The sequence below is a fragment of the Pseudonaja textilis genome, chromosome 17 (assembly GCF_049901715.1).
Source record: "Pseudonaja textilis isolate UNSWEBS1 chromosome 17, rPseTex1.2, whole genome shotgun sequence".
Classification (NCBI taxonomy): domain Eukaryota; kingdom Metazoa; phylum Chordata; class Lepidosauria; order Squamata; family Elapidae; genus Pseudonaja; species Pseudonaja textilis.
In genome coordinates this window covers 4,803,094-4,816,760 of record NC_142006.1, presented here as the reverse complement: position 1 = coordinate 4,816,760, position 13,667 = coordinate 4,803,094, and the positions used below count along the sequence as shown (strand labels likewise).

The following is a 13,667-nucleotide window of genomic DNA, read 5'->3' as shown; positions in this document are numbered from 1 at the left end:
GAGGGATGTTAAAAAGCAATCACTTTGATTGATGTTTGGACTACCCTTCCCTCGTTGCTCTGCAAGTGCCCTAGGCCTGATCTAGTGGCACAGGCTTTTGTGTGTGTGTGTGTAAAAATATTTGAACTCCTTGATGTATCCGCAATCCCACCCCACCCCACACAAATTCCTTCTGACTAAATATGGTAGAGTATCAAAGGAAAAAAGGTTGTAGGAAGGTTAAACCGCTTGTCATTCCACATTAGCCGTCACCATTTGCCTAGATTGGAAAACAGCAAAAGGAACTCTTCACCTGCAGGCTAAACAGGTACTTCATATCACATTAGAAATCCACCATTCTGCCACAAATGCACTCAGGAATATCCCACCAAGATTCATTTTATTTATTTAAAATATTTTTTCATGGCTGGTCATCTTACGCATTGCAACTCTGGATGGTTCATAAAACAATAATAGAATTGTTTGGTTAGCTATAATAAAATCATCTTCTTCTTCTTCTTCTTCTTCTTCTTCTTCTTCTTCTTCTTCTTCTTCTTCTTCTTCTTCTTCTTCTTCTTCTTCTTCTTCTTCTTCTTCTTCTTCTTCTTCTTCTTCTTCTTCTTCTTCTTCTTCTTCTCCTCCTCCTCCTCCTCCTCCTCCTCCTCCTCCTCCTCCTCCTCCTATCACAACCTCATCCCAACCTCCAACTGCTAACTGATTTTTCTATGGTGGTCCCACAATTGTCCTCCTGCTCCTCCCCCCTCCTCCTCCTTGGACAAGTTGACATGTAAAGAATTAACTCAACGTTGTAAGCAAATGTAAGATGAATTGAATGGACCAAATCTGTGACAAAGATAACTGTGGACATATGAGTGAAGGTATCTTCCATGGTTTCCCATGTAGCCCAGTGTTTCATTTCGACTCACCTTTGCTGCGTCGGCGGCTTCGGTACTGCTCGGTGTAGCAGGTCAGCTGGGTCTCATCGTCTGCTTCTGAACCAGAGTTGCCCTTGGTGTGACCAAATCCAACACCACCTACAGAGAAAGAAAAGGGATCAGTGCTTCCATGCCCACCAAACACAATAGCTGTTTTCCTGTTGTGCCAACACAATAGCTGTTTCCCTGCAAGAGGTGCAAAAACACAACAGCCTCCTGTTTTTTGTCTTACGCAAAATTAGATGGTACAAGCTGGTTTTTCAGCACTAGAAAATGGGCAGAGTCTTCTGCGATGCTCAAGACAACACAACCTTTACGGGGTGCAATTTTTCCCTCCAATGCTTTCCTGCTGCCTCTTATTATCTGAAGTCCGAGGTGACCACTTCTCTCAGTCTCACCATAGGGCAGGCCACATCCTCAATGACTAACCCTTCCATATTTCCAAATCATTGACGTTGGAATTTCAAGAAAGGAAGCCAAGATGGGAAATGGGGGAAGAAAAAAAATAACAGAGTTGGAAGGGACCTTGGAGGTCTTCTAGTCCAACCCCCCTGCTCAAGCAGGAGACCCTATACATTTCAGGCAAATGGTTGTCCAATCTCTTCTGGAAAACCTCCAGTATTGGAGAATCTATATCTTCTGGAAGCAAGAAGACTGGAACATAACAATTAAGAAGAAGCCAGTGGCTCCCCTGATTTCATTCTGCACTGTTGACTGAAGGAAAAGAGATCTCCAAGAAATCAGAGTGGTGTCAACTCATAAAATATTTTTCTGGTCTTTTTAGAGACCAACAGAAAGGGAGGAGGGAGCAGTGTAGCAGCTTGCAAAAGCAAAACTGCATTCCATAAATGTTGTCAAAGATAGTAACTCGGTGACCGAAGTTTCTGTCGAGCGAAATTCTAACTGGAGAACATGATGGATGACTCTGGGCTATGGATGTGTCTCATTGGAGAATATGAATTATGATACACCAAGGGGGTGGGGGAAAAACCGGGTCAAGGGTGACAATGAATGATGTGTCTCAGAGTCAGCTACACTCAGACAGTGCCGGACATGTTAACTCCCAATAAATCCTTTTGAAGTTTTGGAAGTTTGGCTCAAGACTCATGATTTAATTGGGGGTAACTGCCGGAATCCTGACAGGTGGTCCTTTAAAGACCACCCTGGAATGCTATTTTGATATAGGCCTTAGATGTGGCAGTCTTTACTGCCAATGGAAACCTTCAAGACTTATCATCATGAAAAGACAGGTAACTATGCTATACACAGCGACTTTTTAAATTGGATTGGTTTGCTTCTGGCTTTTGATCTAAATGCTTTAGATCCACATGTTCTCATTGTCATGAAATTCCTCCTCAGTTCTAGGTTGCTTCTCTCCTTGATTAGTTTCCATCTATTGCTTCTTGTCCTGCCTTCAGGTGCTTTGGAGAATAGCTTGACTCCCTCTTCTTTGGGGCAGCCCCTGAGATATTGGAAGACTGCTATCAAAATAGTATATTGTCTGGGTCCATTTCATTTTACAGAGAAGTAACAAATGTTCTGATAATAACGGTAATTATGAAAATCATAATTATAATAATAATTATAATATGTTAATTATGTTAATCATAGCCACACCAGTAATAGCTCATCTTTTACTTATACATAATAATAATCTTTCTTCTTCTAATTTCTACCTCTTATATTTAACCACTGATAAAACATATCCCACGTTGAGTAATATTCTGTATCTGCTTTATCTTTTATTTTTAACGCCAATCTATCCATCTCTGCACAGTCTAATATTTTCCGAATTATATTTTCACCTGGGGGGGGTGTCCCCATTTTTCCAATATTGTGCAAATAAATTCTCTCTGCTGTCAACACATGAAGTATTAAATATGTAGTCCCTTTGTTGTAGCCTTCTGGTATTATACCTAACAAGAATACGTCTGGCTCTATATGTTGCTTAATTATCTTTTCTAACCATATATGTATTTTCATCCAGGATATTTTTTTTTTTGCCTTCACACATATCTATGATAATAAGTGCCCGGAGTCTAATACATCTTATTCTTTGACTTCTTAACATGTAGGCTTTTAAACATCAATATCTTTTGTCTGCAATAGAATACTTTTAGAATTGTTATTATTTTTTTAAAGGGAAGGAGGAAGTTGGAGAAATTGCTTATGGTCAAAAAAATCTCTCTAACATTGTATTCAAAGAGAAACGGCTCATTAGCTGGGTTGACTGCTAACTTTTATGCTTTGGCTATGAGCCAGCTGCTTTCCTGCTGTGATTAGTTGGCATCCGCCCAAGTTCTTGGTAACTCCTAATCTCAGAAGCCATTAGGAGCAAAGTTTGCACTGAGACAACGACGGCAGCTTCATGGCAGACAGTAATTGAATTAAGATTTTTCGAAGAATTACGACACCGAAGGCAACCTGGTTAAATTGCAAAGCCTTCATGCAGTTAAGGACCAACTGCCTAATGTGCACTGAGCTAAAGTTTATTTGCATTTTTTTCCCCTTACAATCAGCCACCGATCTAAGGAACTATTTTGTTCTGGGCGTTTGAAAGCTTCAATTTGCAGACAAGGAGACACAGAGCCTAATAAAATTGATATTAATAAATCCAAAATGGTTGCTGAATGTCTTTTGTACTCTGGAGGAGTGTTTCTCTACCCCCAGCAACTTGAAGATGGCAGGGGGTGGGTGGAGTGGACTTTAAACACCTGGATTCCACAGCCACCAGATAGGTGGAAATATAAAAGAAAGCGGGCTAGGGGTTTCTGAACATTGAAATCCACCCATCTTAAAGCTGCCATGGCTGAGAAGCAAATGTTAATCTGGGATGTTGGAGATGCAGCAGAGAGATCTTTGGGTCAGTTACTCTCGTACCTCATCATCAGTGCTAGAAGGGAGTGGGGTTTGTGGAGGAGGAGGAGGAGGAGGAGGAGGAGGACTGTGAGATCCTTGTTGTCTGAACTTGGTATTTTCTTACAAATGTTTCATTACCCACCTAGGTAACATCATCAGTGCTAGAAGAGAGTGGGTTGTGAGGAGCGGAGCAGATGGAGAAGGAGGAGGAACTGTGAGGTCCTTGGCGCTCTCTGAGCTTAGTGGTTTTCTTGCAGATGTTTCATTACCCAGCTAGGTAACATCATCAGTGCTAGAAGGGAGTGGGGTTTATGAGTGGGGAGAGGAGGAGGAGGAGGAGGAGAAGAAATGTGGGGTCTTCAGTGCTCTCTGAGCTTGGTGGTTTTCTTACAGACATATCATGACCCAACTAGGTAACCTCATCAGCACTAAGAAGGGAATGCAGTAGCTGGAAAGAGGAAGAAGAGGAAGAGGATTTTCGGGTACTTGATGCTCTTTAAAATTGGGGTTTTTTTTTTGTTGCAGATGTTTTATGACCCAGCCTAGGTGACATGATCAATGCTTCTCTTCAGATAACTTTATCTGTCTGAGAATGTCAGAGGAAAAGAAAATCAATCAAGCCCATTTTGTCTCTCAGGCTGAGATTAGCGTAGCTTCCCTTCTGTTCCTCTCCAAGGCTAAAAATACAGAGAAAACCACATGCCATGCACTGAACTGCAGCCCACACAATTTGTGGGTGGGGGAATTGTGTTTAACGGCGCCAGCCTTCTTCTAAGAAATAAACTTGCTCCCGTTTTTTGTGTTCTCTGCCATGAAAACAGCCCCACGGTTCCATTTATTTCCCCGGGATCTTGGCAGCTCCATCCAACTGCAGGCCCCCAAACATCACCACATCGGTCTTTGGAGAACGGCTACTACAATAAACCAGTTAGAAAAATCCAATACACTTAAGGTCTCACTATGCCAGCTTTCATCCCCACGGAGTTGCTACCCTGCCATAAACAGAGAGTCTTTTTTTCCCTTGCAGGAAACAACCCTCTCACAGGCTCGCCAGATTACCTAACAATAGATAGATAGATAGATAGATAGATAGATAGATAGATAGATAGATAGATAGATAGAGATAGATAATTAGATTAGATAGATAAATAGATAAGATAGATAAATAATTATATTAGATAGATAGATAGATAGATAGATAGATAGATAGATAGATAGAGATAGATAATTAGATTAGATAGATAAATAGATAAGATAGATAAATAATTATATTATATTAGATAGATAGATAGATAGATAGATAGATAGATAGATAGATAGATAGATAGATAGATGATGAGATAGATTAGGTAGATAGATAAATAGATAAGATAGATAAATAAATAAGATAGATAAATAGATGATATAAACAGATAGATAGATACAGGGGTGGGTTGCCAGGGGTTTGCAGGGGTTTTCCCCAAATTTTGGGGAAATTTGGAGCAGTAACAAGGTGGTTTGAGCTGCCAGCTGCTTGTGTTATCTCTGTGCCATGCCCCGGGTCATCACATATTTAGCCTGAGGAGCTTTTATATCTATCTATCTATCTATCTATCTATCTATCTATCTATCTATCTATCTATCTATCTATCTATCTATCATCTGGAGGCTAAAACATATGATGAATGGTTGCAGGAACTGGGTATGTCTAGTCTAATGAAAAGAAAGACTAGGGGAGACGGGATAGCACTCTTCAGGATAGCTATTCTCCAAATCACCTGAGGACAAGAACAAGAAGCAATTGGTGGAAACTAATCAAGGAGAGAAGCAGCTTAGAACTAAGGAGAAATTTACAGAAAGTTACAACAATTAACCAGTGGAACTACTTGCCTCCAGAAGTCATAAATGCTCCAACACTGGAAGTTTTTAAAAAGATGTTGGATAACCATTTGTCTAAAGTGGTGTAGGGTTTCCTGTCTAGGCAGGGGGTTGGACTAGAAGACCTCCAAGGTCCCTTCCAACTCTGCTATTCTATTCTATTCTATTCTATTCTATTCTATTCTATTCCCTGAGTAACCCAAAGATTGGAGACTGCTCTCACTGTTCTGGTGGATCATGGAGCATTAAGGATGGCAAGAAGCACTAAAAGCTAGAAAACAATTTGGAAGTGGCCCTACCTTTGAGTTTATATGAGCAAACATCTATCTATCTATCTATCTATCTATCTATCTATCTATCTATCTATCTATCTATCTATCTATCTATCTAGAAATCTCCCTCCCTCCCTCCATCTCCCTCTTTCTCTCTCTCTCTCTCTCCAAGATTTCATTTAGCCAAGGAGCACTCAACTCGTAAATAGTCACGGGCAGGAAGGTGCATTAATTTCTACTTGATTAAGATAATTGATCAGTTACGGCTGAGGTCACAGGCTGGTTAGTGAGTGATGGGTCAGAGTGCCAACCTATGCATGCGACACCACTGATGCCCTGGCCGAAGGGAGCTGTTTCTCTTCTGGACAAGCCCAGCCTGGAACGACAGAGGCCTCCAGAGTCTGTTCCCTGTGTGCTTTCATTTGGCTGCCGCATGCATCCCGGTGATGGATGGTGCTGACAGGTTAAATTATCCTGGCTGCACATCTTTAGAGAGCGGCCGACAGGGATCCTGCATTTTCAGATTATTTAGAACCCGTGCGGGCTTCCAAACGTGGTGAAGGGAAGGGCGGAGGGAGCAATGATGGGATGCAAGACGAGGGGAAACGGGCTGGGGCAAACAGCTCCCCATAGCTCGACTGGCTTGAACGAGAGGCAAAGGGAAGAGCAGAGACAGCTTTGGAGGCAACACCTGTGCTGGGGTGCTTGGCCTATTTCGGCTCGCCTTCCACTCTCGTCCAGTGTTACTCGCCTCTTGCATCTTCAGAGTAGAAATGGAACATTGCTTGCACCCAATGTCAACTCAAAAGATACTCCTTTGGTCTTTTTAGCTGCCAGAAAAAGGAATGGGGAGAAATAGCGCATTCTTTAAGTGCCTAGAAAATCACCCTGGCAGCCCAAAGTCATCAGAGCGCAGGAATATTACTAGAGACCATGATTGATGACTCTTGGCTATGGATGTATCCCATTGGAGAATATATATCCAGGAGTTGGGGAGGTAGACTAGAGTCAAGGGGGAAATGAATGGTGTATTTTAGTATCACTTGCATCCAGCTCACACCAACATGGCCGCTTCCAATAAATCATTTTTTCTTTTCTCTGAGATGCGGCTAGAGACTTATGATTTGAATGGGGGTGGGTTTGTGGGAGTCCTGACACCCAGAGCATCACGCATGTCAGGGATGTCAAACTCAAGGTGCTTAAATCCAGCGTGAAAACAGCAAAGGACCGGCCGGCAGTGCCTCTGCCGGCGAAAACAGAGCTCGGGGAGGCCGTGGATGGCGGCAAAACCAACGGAAAAAGAAACAAAAAGGGGAAGCGTTTCCCCTTTTGCATTTTGAGCATGCAAGAAAGGGGGACAGGCATGGAGAAAGGGAAAGAGGAAACAACAAAAGAAAAAGAAGGGAAGAGAGCAAGGAAGGGAAAATAAGGAAAGAGGGGAAGGAAGAAGAAAGGAGGATGAGGAGGGAAGGAAAAAGAAGAAAAGGAAGGAAGGAAGGAAGGAAGGAAGATGAGAAAGAAGGAAGGGAAATGAGAAGGAAGGAAGGAAGGAAGGAAGGAAGGAAGGAAGATGAGAAAGAAGGAAGGGAAATGAGAAGGAAGGAAGGAAGGAAGGAAGGAAGGAAGGAAGGAAGGAAGGAAGGAAGGAAGGAAGGAAGGAAGGAAGATTATAATGAGGGAGGGTCTCAGGGAAATCCTGCCTTAGCATTTGGCCACCACAGGTGCCCCCGACATGAGTAATGTCAAACTGGCCATGCCCATCCCCGGCCATACCCCCTCGTCCGTCCAAAATCAAACACACCCTGATGCGGCCCTCAATGAAATAGAATTTGACACAACTGATGGATGGCAAGGTTTTGGACATGGCCTGAAAGCCGAGGTTTAGGATCTCCCAACGAAGGCTTTACTAAGCAGTTACTAACACTCTTCCCATGATTTTGATTCTCTGCCTCTGTTTATAAAAACCTTATTCCAGTTTTTGGTTGGTTTTTCATTTTTTAACCCGCCTGCAGTGTTTTACTTCTAAGGTAAGACTCTACCGGCTGCTCTTCAGTGGAGTTTCCTTGTGTTATTTTCCTTCGAGCTTCCCTGCAGGGACTAGTGCTTGTTCAAAATAAAATGGTAAAGAAAAAAAACAACCCTTGCTCGAATCCACACCAGCATTGTGTCTGTATTCTGTCATGCTTGCCGTTCGTCTGTAGGATATATTTTTGGTGCATGGGATAGCACTGTTATATTAGAAATAGAAAAGGGTTAGAAAATAGATGATTAAAGTGATAGAAAAAAATTCTATTGTTGTGTAGTGGAATATTTGTTTTAAAGAGAACAAGGCTCTCAATGATTTAAAAAGAATGTTTAAAAAAAACCCGAAAAGAAACATGGAAGATTTTTATCAGTTGACAAGATGAACTTGAATAAGAATAATAACTTTATTGACCACTGTTAATACCTATTAATACTTCCAAGGTCCCTTCCAACTCAGTTATTCTTTTAAAACTGCCTTCTGCAATTGACCAATGGTGATACAACGCCGGCGGGATTGAAGTGATACTCTGGATATTTTGAAATTGCACCCGAGGCGCCTATAGGTCCTCATACTATCGTTCCTTCCCCCCCGCCCACCAGTTGTTTTCCTTATATTTGTTACATTCACCACCTCGAGTTATTTGTAAAAAACATAATAAAGGCAGATACGAATAAATAAATAATCACAAGGCTTGGCATGTTATGATTTTTCTCCAGTTTTTTTTTTTTCCTCTTCTCTTCTGCTGTCTCCAGGTACTGCCACATCCATTATCCAGATTTCATTTTTTTCCTTCTTACTGACAATTGTTAAGTCTGAGGTGTCGTATGGCAAGCACCTGTCTGTTTGAATTCTAAAATCCCAGAGCACATTATTATTATTTCAAAAAATTGCAGTGGCCGGTTCTTTAGCTGGTTGTTGGCCTTTGTAGACATTAAATGCTTCTGATTATTATTATTACAGGCGCAACAACATGAAACCACAACTGCCCATTGTTTAGTCAGTGCTGGTCTTCGTTTGCATATTCTATAATATTTATTAATATTAATCGTTAATGGTATCATTATTATTATTATTTGATGTTAATTAAAGACTGCCATCTTTCACGGAAGCTCAGCATTAATTAAATTTACTGTAAAAATAATTACATGCAGATCCATCAGGGATCAGAGGTTGACTGTTGCTTACACGGAAGCAATGCTGAATTCACACTTGGCTGGTGTCACCATTGCATGGCTGTTAGGAGAAAATAAATGCATCCCAAAAGGACAGTTTCATTTAGAGAGTTTAAAAAAAAAAACAAGAAGAAGAAGAAGAAGGGGGGGAAAGGGAATGGGATTCTGAAGGATTAATGAGGCAAAGGAGTTTAGGTTTGCAATTGGATACAAACTGCAAACATTGTAAGTTGCTAAATCATCACTTAACCTTAATGTTCTATGGAGTTCCAATCACTCACAGGCCTGAGGGCCAATTAACCATGAGCTGTGAATGGAAGAACATTTCAAATAGGAGTTGTTGTTTTTTTTGCTTCAAATGCGTACACTTACCTCGATGTCGGTTCCTGCGTTTCCGTCTCCCAACAGATGAGCTATGCACAGCGGACTGCAACTGGCCAATCTCAATGGGTGTGTTGGTCCGAAAGCTCTCCTTGAATTTCTGCATCAGGGTCTCCACTGTTTCCTGAGACACCTCTGCAGCTGCAAGACAGAGAGAGACAATGGGAGTGGGAGGTTAAAGGGGCCATGAAGTGATGGCTCAGTAAAGTTCCGTTCCATTCCATTCCATTCCTTATTCTATTCCATCCCATCCCATCCTACTTTTTATCCTCTATTCCATTCTTTTCCATTCCAATCCAATATCTATATTTTCTTTCAGTGTAGTAAAACACACACAAAATCAAAAATAAGAAACAGAAAAAAGGAAGGAAACAAGAAAAAAAAATAACCCTTACAACTATTCCCTACAGCCTTGTTTAAATAACATATTTATCATCTTAATCATTTTTCCCAATCTCTTTATCCTTCTTCAGTACGGAAACCATCAAATTCAACTGTTTTCTTCTTTCACCAAAGTTCCCCATATAAGGTTTCCAGTCTTGCAAAAAATTCTTTCTTGGTTTTTTTTTTTCTCTCTCGGACCAGACCGGTCAACTTTGTCATTTCTGCAAGTTCACTTAATTTTATAATCTGATCTTTCCCTGGAAGTATTTGATGGCTTTTCTATATATTTTTTTTGTGGGCCATAATCTTGCCACATTCATCCCTATGTCTGCTCTCGAGTTATCTTCAGCGTTCACCACGGAGCGAATCCATATTAATCTTTCCCTCCAAACATACCGCTGTCAACTTCACGTTTGCAATGAGAACTGCCAAACGCTTGGCTGAAGTACCCATTGTGACATGTGGAACTGATGCTGAATTTAACCTAAGGTTGCATGGGCACATGGTTGAGTTGCTATAGCCTTGAAGCAAATGTACATTAGACATGGCTGGTTTTTCCTCCAAGGCAAAAACTAGAAATCAATTAGGCTTGCTGAAGCCAACAATTCTACAGCCAGAAACCTGGAAAGCACCTCATTGTAGAAGTCTCCCGGGGAATTCCCCCCCTTCAAACGAGAGTTGCTACACCTGTTTGGTCTACTTAAATGAGTTTTGGTCAACATATTATTAAAAAAAAAGATGTTGACACTCTGGAAAGAGTGCAGAGAAGGGCAACAAAGATGCTTAGTGGACCGGAGGCTAAAACATATGAAGAACTGTTGCAGGAATTGGATATATCTAGTTTAATGAAAAGAAGAACTACAGGTGACATAATAGCTATGTTCTAATATCTAAGGAGCTGCCACAAAGAATTGTAGGGGGTCTTCAAAGCACCTGCCAAGAAACAAAGGATGGAAATTAATCAAGGAGAGAACCAGCCTGGAATTAAACAGAAACTTCCTGACAGTGATAATAATCAATTATTGGAATGGCTTGCTTCTAGAAGTTGTGGGCGCTCTATCTCTGGAGCTTTTCAAGAAGCGATTGGACAGCCATTTGACTGAACTGGCATAGGGTTTCCTGCCGGAGCAGTGGGTACAGCTAGAAGGCCTCCAAGGTCCCTTCCCCAAAAACTAAGCCCGGCCACATAGTTTCGTAGCGAAGCACGGGTATCCAGCTAGTATATAAATAAAATAAAATATAAAAAGTTCCGAGTCCTGTCTCCTCTCCTCTCCTCCCCAATTGGGACTTTAAAAGTCTCCTGCAAGAGCTCCTGAGATTATCGGGCAAGGGAAGGTGAGGAACTGTGTTTTAGAAAGATTGAGGGATGGAGAAATCTGGAAGGGGAAAAAAAAAAAGAAGAACGAAAGGGAGAAAAAGGCTGAGCTGCCAGGCCTTTGATGCCACCAGAATCCGGGCATGTAATTTCACAGGCTCTGCAGCTATAAAGTTTCTCTGATAGCATCAGCTTGCTAGATATGGTAGCAATTTGCCAGGCCTTTGAAGGCTTTCGCTGGTGGCCAAGATAATGCAGTAAAATTTCCCTCAAAAGGAGGTTTTACTTAAAAAAAATATATCCATGATTTGTCCAGGGTTTATCAGAATGGCAAGCCTGATTCTGGGAGAAGAAAGTCACCTAGCTAATAAGAATTCAGGGGTCGGAGAAGGGAGATAAACTATTGGCCATAATAACCTCACCACCTTCATCAGTTTATTGACACGCAAATGTTCCCTTGGTTTTGACTATGGGTCTCTCTCTGTCTCTCTGTCTCTCCCTCCCTCCCTCTCTCTTCCTCGTCCACTTTCCTACAAGGAATTTCTGGTTCTGATCTGCAAGCTCCTATCTTCCTTTACAACCCCTTTGCAAAATAATTTAGCAAGAGGGAGGAAGGGGGGGAGGGAGGGAGAGAGACAGAGAGAGAGAGAGAAAGAGAGACCAAGGGACTTCTTCAGCTATGAGACCCTTGGCTATTTTTCCTAGGTTGTTTGAGCTCCTCCTTCCTTCCTTCCCTCCCTCTCGCATATCTCTCCTTCCCTCCTCCCTTTTCTTTCCTTCCTTCCTTCCCTCTCTCCCATCTCTCCCTCCCTCCTTCCCTTTCCTTCCTCCCTTCCCCTTTCCTTCCTTCCCTCTCTCCCATCTCTCCCTCCCTCCTTCCCTTCCTTCCTTTCTCCTTCTTTCATTCCTTCCCTCTCCCATCTCTCCCTCCCTCCTTCCTTTCTCCATCCCTTTCTTTCCTACCCTCTCCCCTTCCTCCCATCTCCCTTCATTCCTCCCTCCCTCCTTCCACCTCCCTCCCTCCCTCCCTTCCTTCCTCCTTCTTTCCTTCCTTCCCTTTCTCCCATCTCTCCCTCCCTCCTTCCCTTCCTTCCTTCCTTCCTTCCTTCCTTCCTTCCTTCCTTCCTTCCTTCCTCCTTCTTTCCTTCCTTCCCTCTCTCCCATCTCTCCCTCCCTCCTTCCCTTCCTTCCTTCCTTCCTTCCTCCTTCTTTCATTCCTTCCCTCTCTCCCCTCTCTCCCTCCCTCCTTCCTTTCTCCCTCCCTTTCTTTCCTACCCTCTCCCCTTCCTCCCATCTCCCTTCTTTCCTCCCTCCCTCCCTTCCTTCCTTCTCCCTTCCCTTGCCTTCCTCCAGCATCCCACTGGAAGGCAAATCAAGTCAGCCCTTCTCCTTTGTATTCTTTCAACCACCAGACAGATATCGCTAGGCTTGTCCCAAGTGTCTTCTTCTCAAGCAACCCCCCCCCACTCCTTGACCATGCGCTACCACCATACCTACCACCAGGTATGACAAGAGGCAACTGAGAACTCAAGAGTCCTCATCTTCTTGCCCTGGGAAAAGGCTGAGAATATTTATGCCTTGTTCGGTGTCAAAAAAGACAAGGGAGCCTTCCAAAGGCATTGGTGTAATGTTGTTAGATATACACGAGCCAGCAAAGCAATAATCAGAAATAACCAAACTTGATTGTGTATCGTAGCAACCTGCAAGATACTGATAGCTCTGGGGAAGTGATTTTGCCTCTCCCGTCAGTTCTTAGATAAGCCAATTGGATTGGATTATAAACAAGGCAGGATAATGTGTTCTCTGGGGAATCCTCTGGTTTTCCTTCCCTGCTCCCAAACAGCCTTTCAAAAAGGCTAATTTAAACAAGAACATTCCTCTGTCTGGCCGAGGGGAAGGGAGAAAGAGGGAGGCGGGGTGGGGGAGAGAGGCATATAGGGTGTGACATGAAAAAGCAACCCCACCTCACAGCTCTTTCTTCAAGGTCGTGGTTAGATTATGGGTAGTTGCACCTCTTTTTTATTTGCTCGGTGTTGAATGTTGCATGTCTATGCTTTGTAAGTGCTTGGGACGTGAATAAAGAAGATGGTTAGATTATAGACTGGGCAGACCTTTGTCTAAAATAGGCTCCCCTGCTTGAACAGGGGGTTGGACTAGAAGACCTCCAAGGTCCCTTCTGACTCTTATTCTGTTAGACTAAATACCTACATTTTTAAAGGAAGGATATACTTCTATCAGTCTGTCAGTCTATCTTTCCACCCATTCATCCATCCACTCATCCATCCACTCATCCATCCATTCATATCCATCCATCCATCCATCCATCCATCCACTCATTCATCCATCCATCATCCATCCATCCATTCACTCATCCATCTATCCATCCATCCACTCATCCACCCATCTACTCATTCATCCACTCATCCATCCATCCATCCACTCATCCATCCACTCATCCATCCATCCATCCATCTATCCATCCATCCA

The 13,667-nt window shown here is 42.6% G+C and overlaps 1 protein-coding gene across 3 annotated transcripts in view; it reads right to left on the bottom strand.

The window, feature by feature from the left end:
• ASTN2 (astrotactin 2) overlaps nucleotides 1–13,667 on the bottom strand; it is a 279,279-nt gene that overhangs the window by 155,186 nt on the left and 110,426 nt on the right. For all 3 annotated transcript variants that reach the window (XM_087914557.1, XM_087914558.1, XM_087914556.1), the window contains exons 4-5: nucleotides 9,473–9,622; nucleotides 906–1,013 (exon numbers count right to left, since the gene is read on the bottom strand). In XM_087914557.1, coding sequence (XP_087770683.1) covers nucleotides 906–1,013; nucleotides 9,473–9,622 — 258 coding nt within the window. The remainder of the gene's footprint in view (nucleotides 1–905; nucleotides 1,014–9,472; nucleotides 9,623–13,667) is intronic.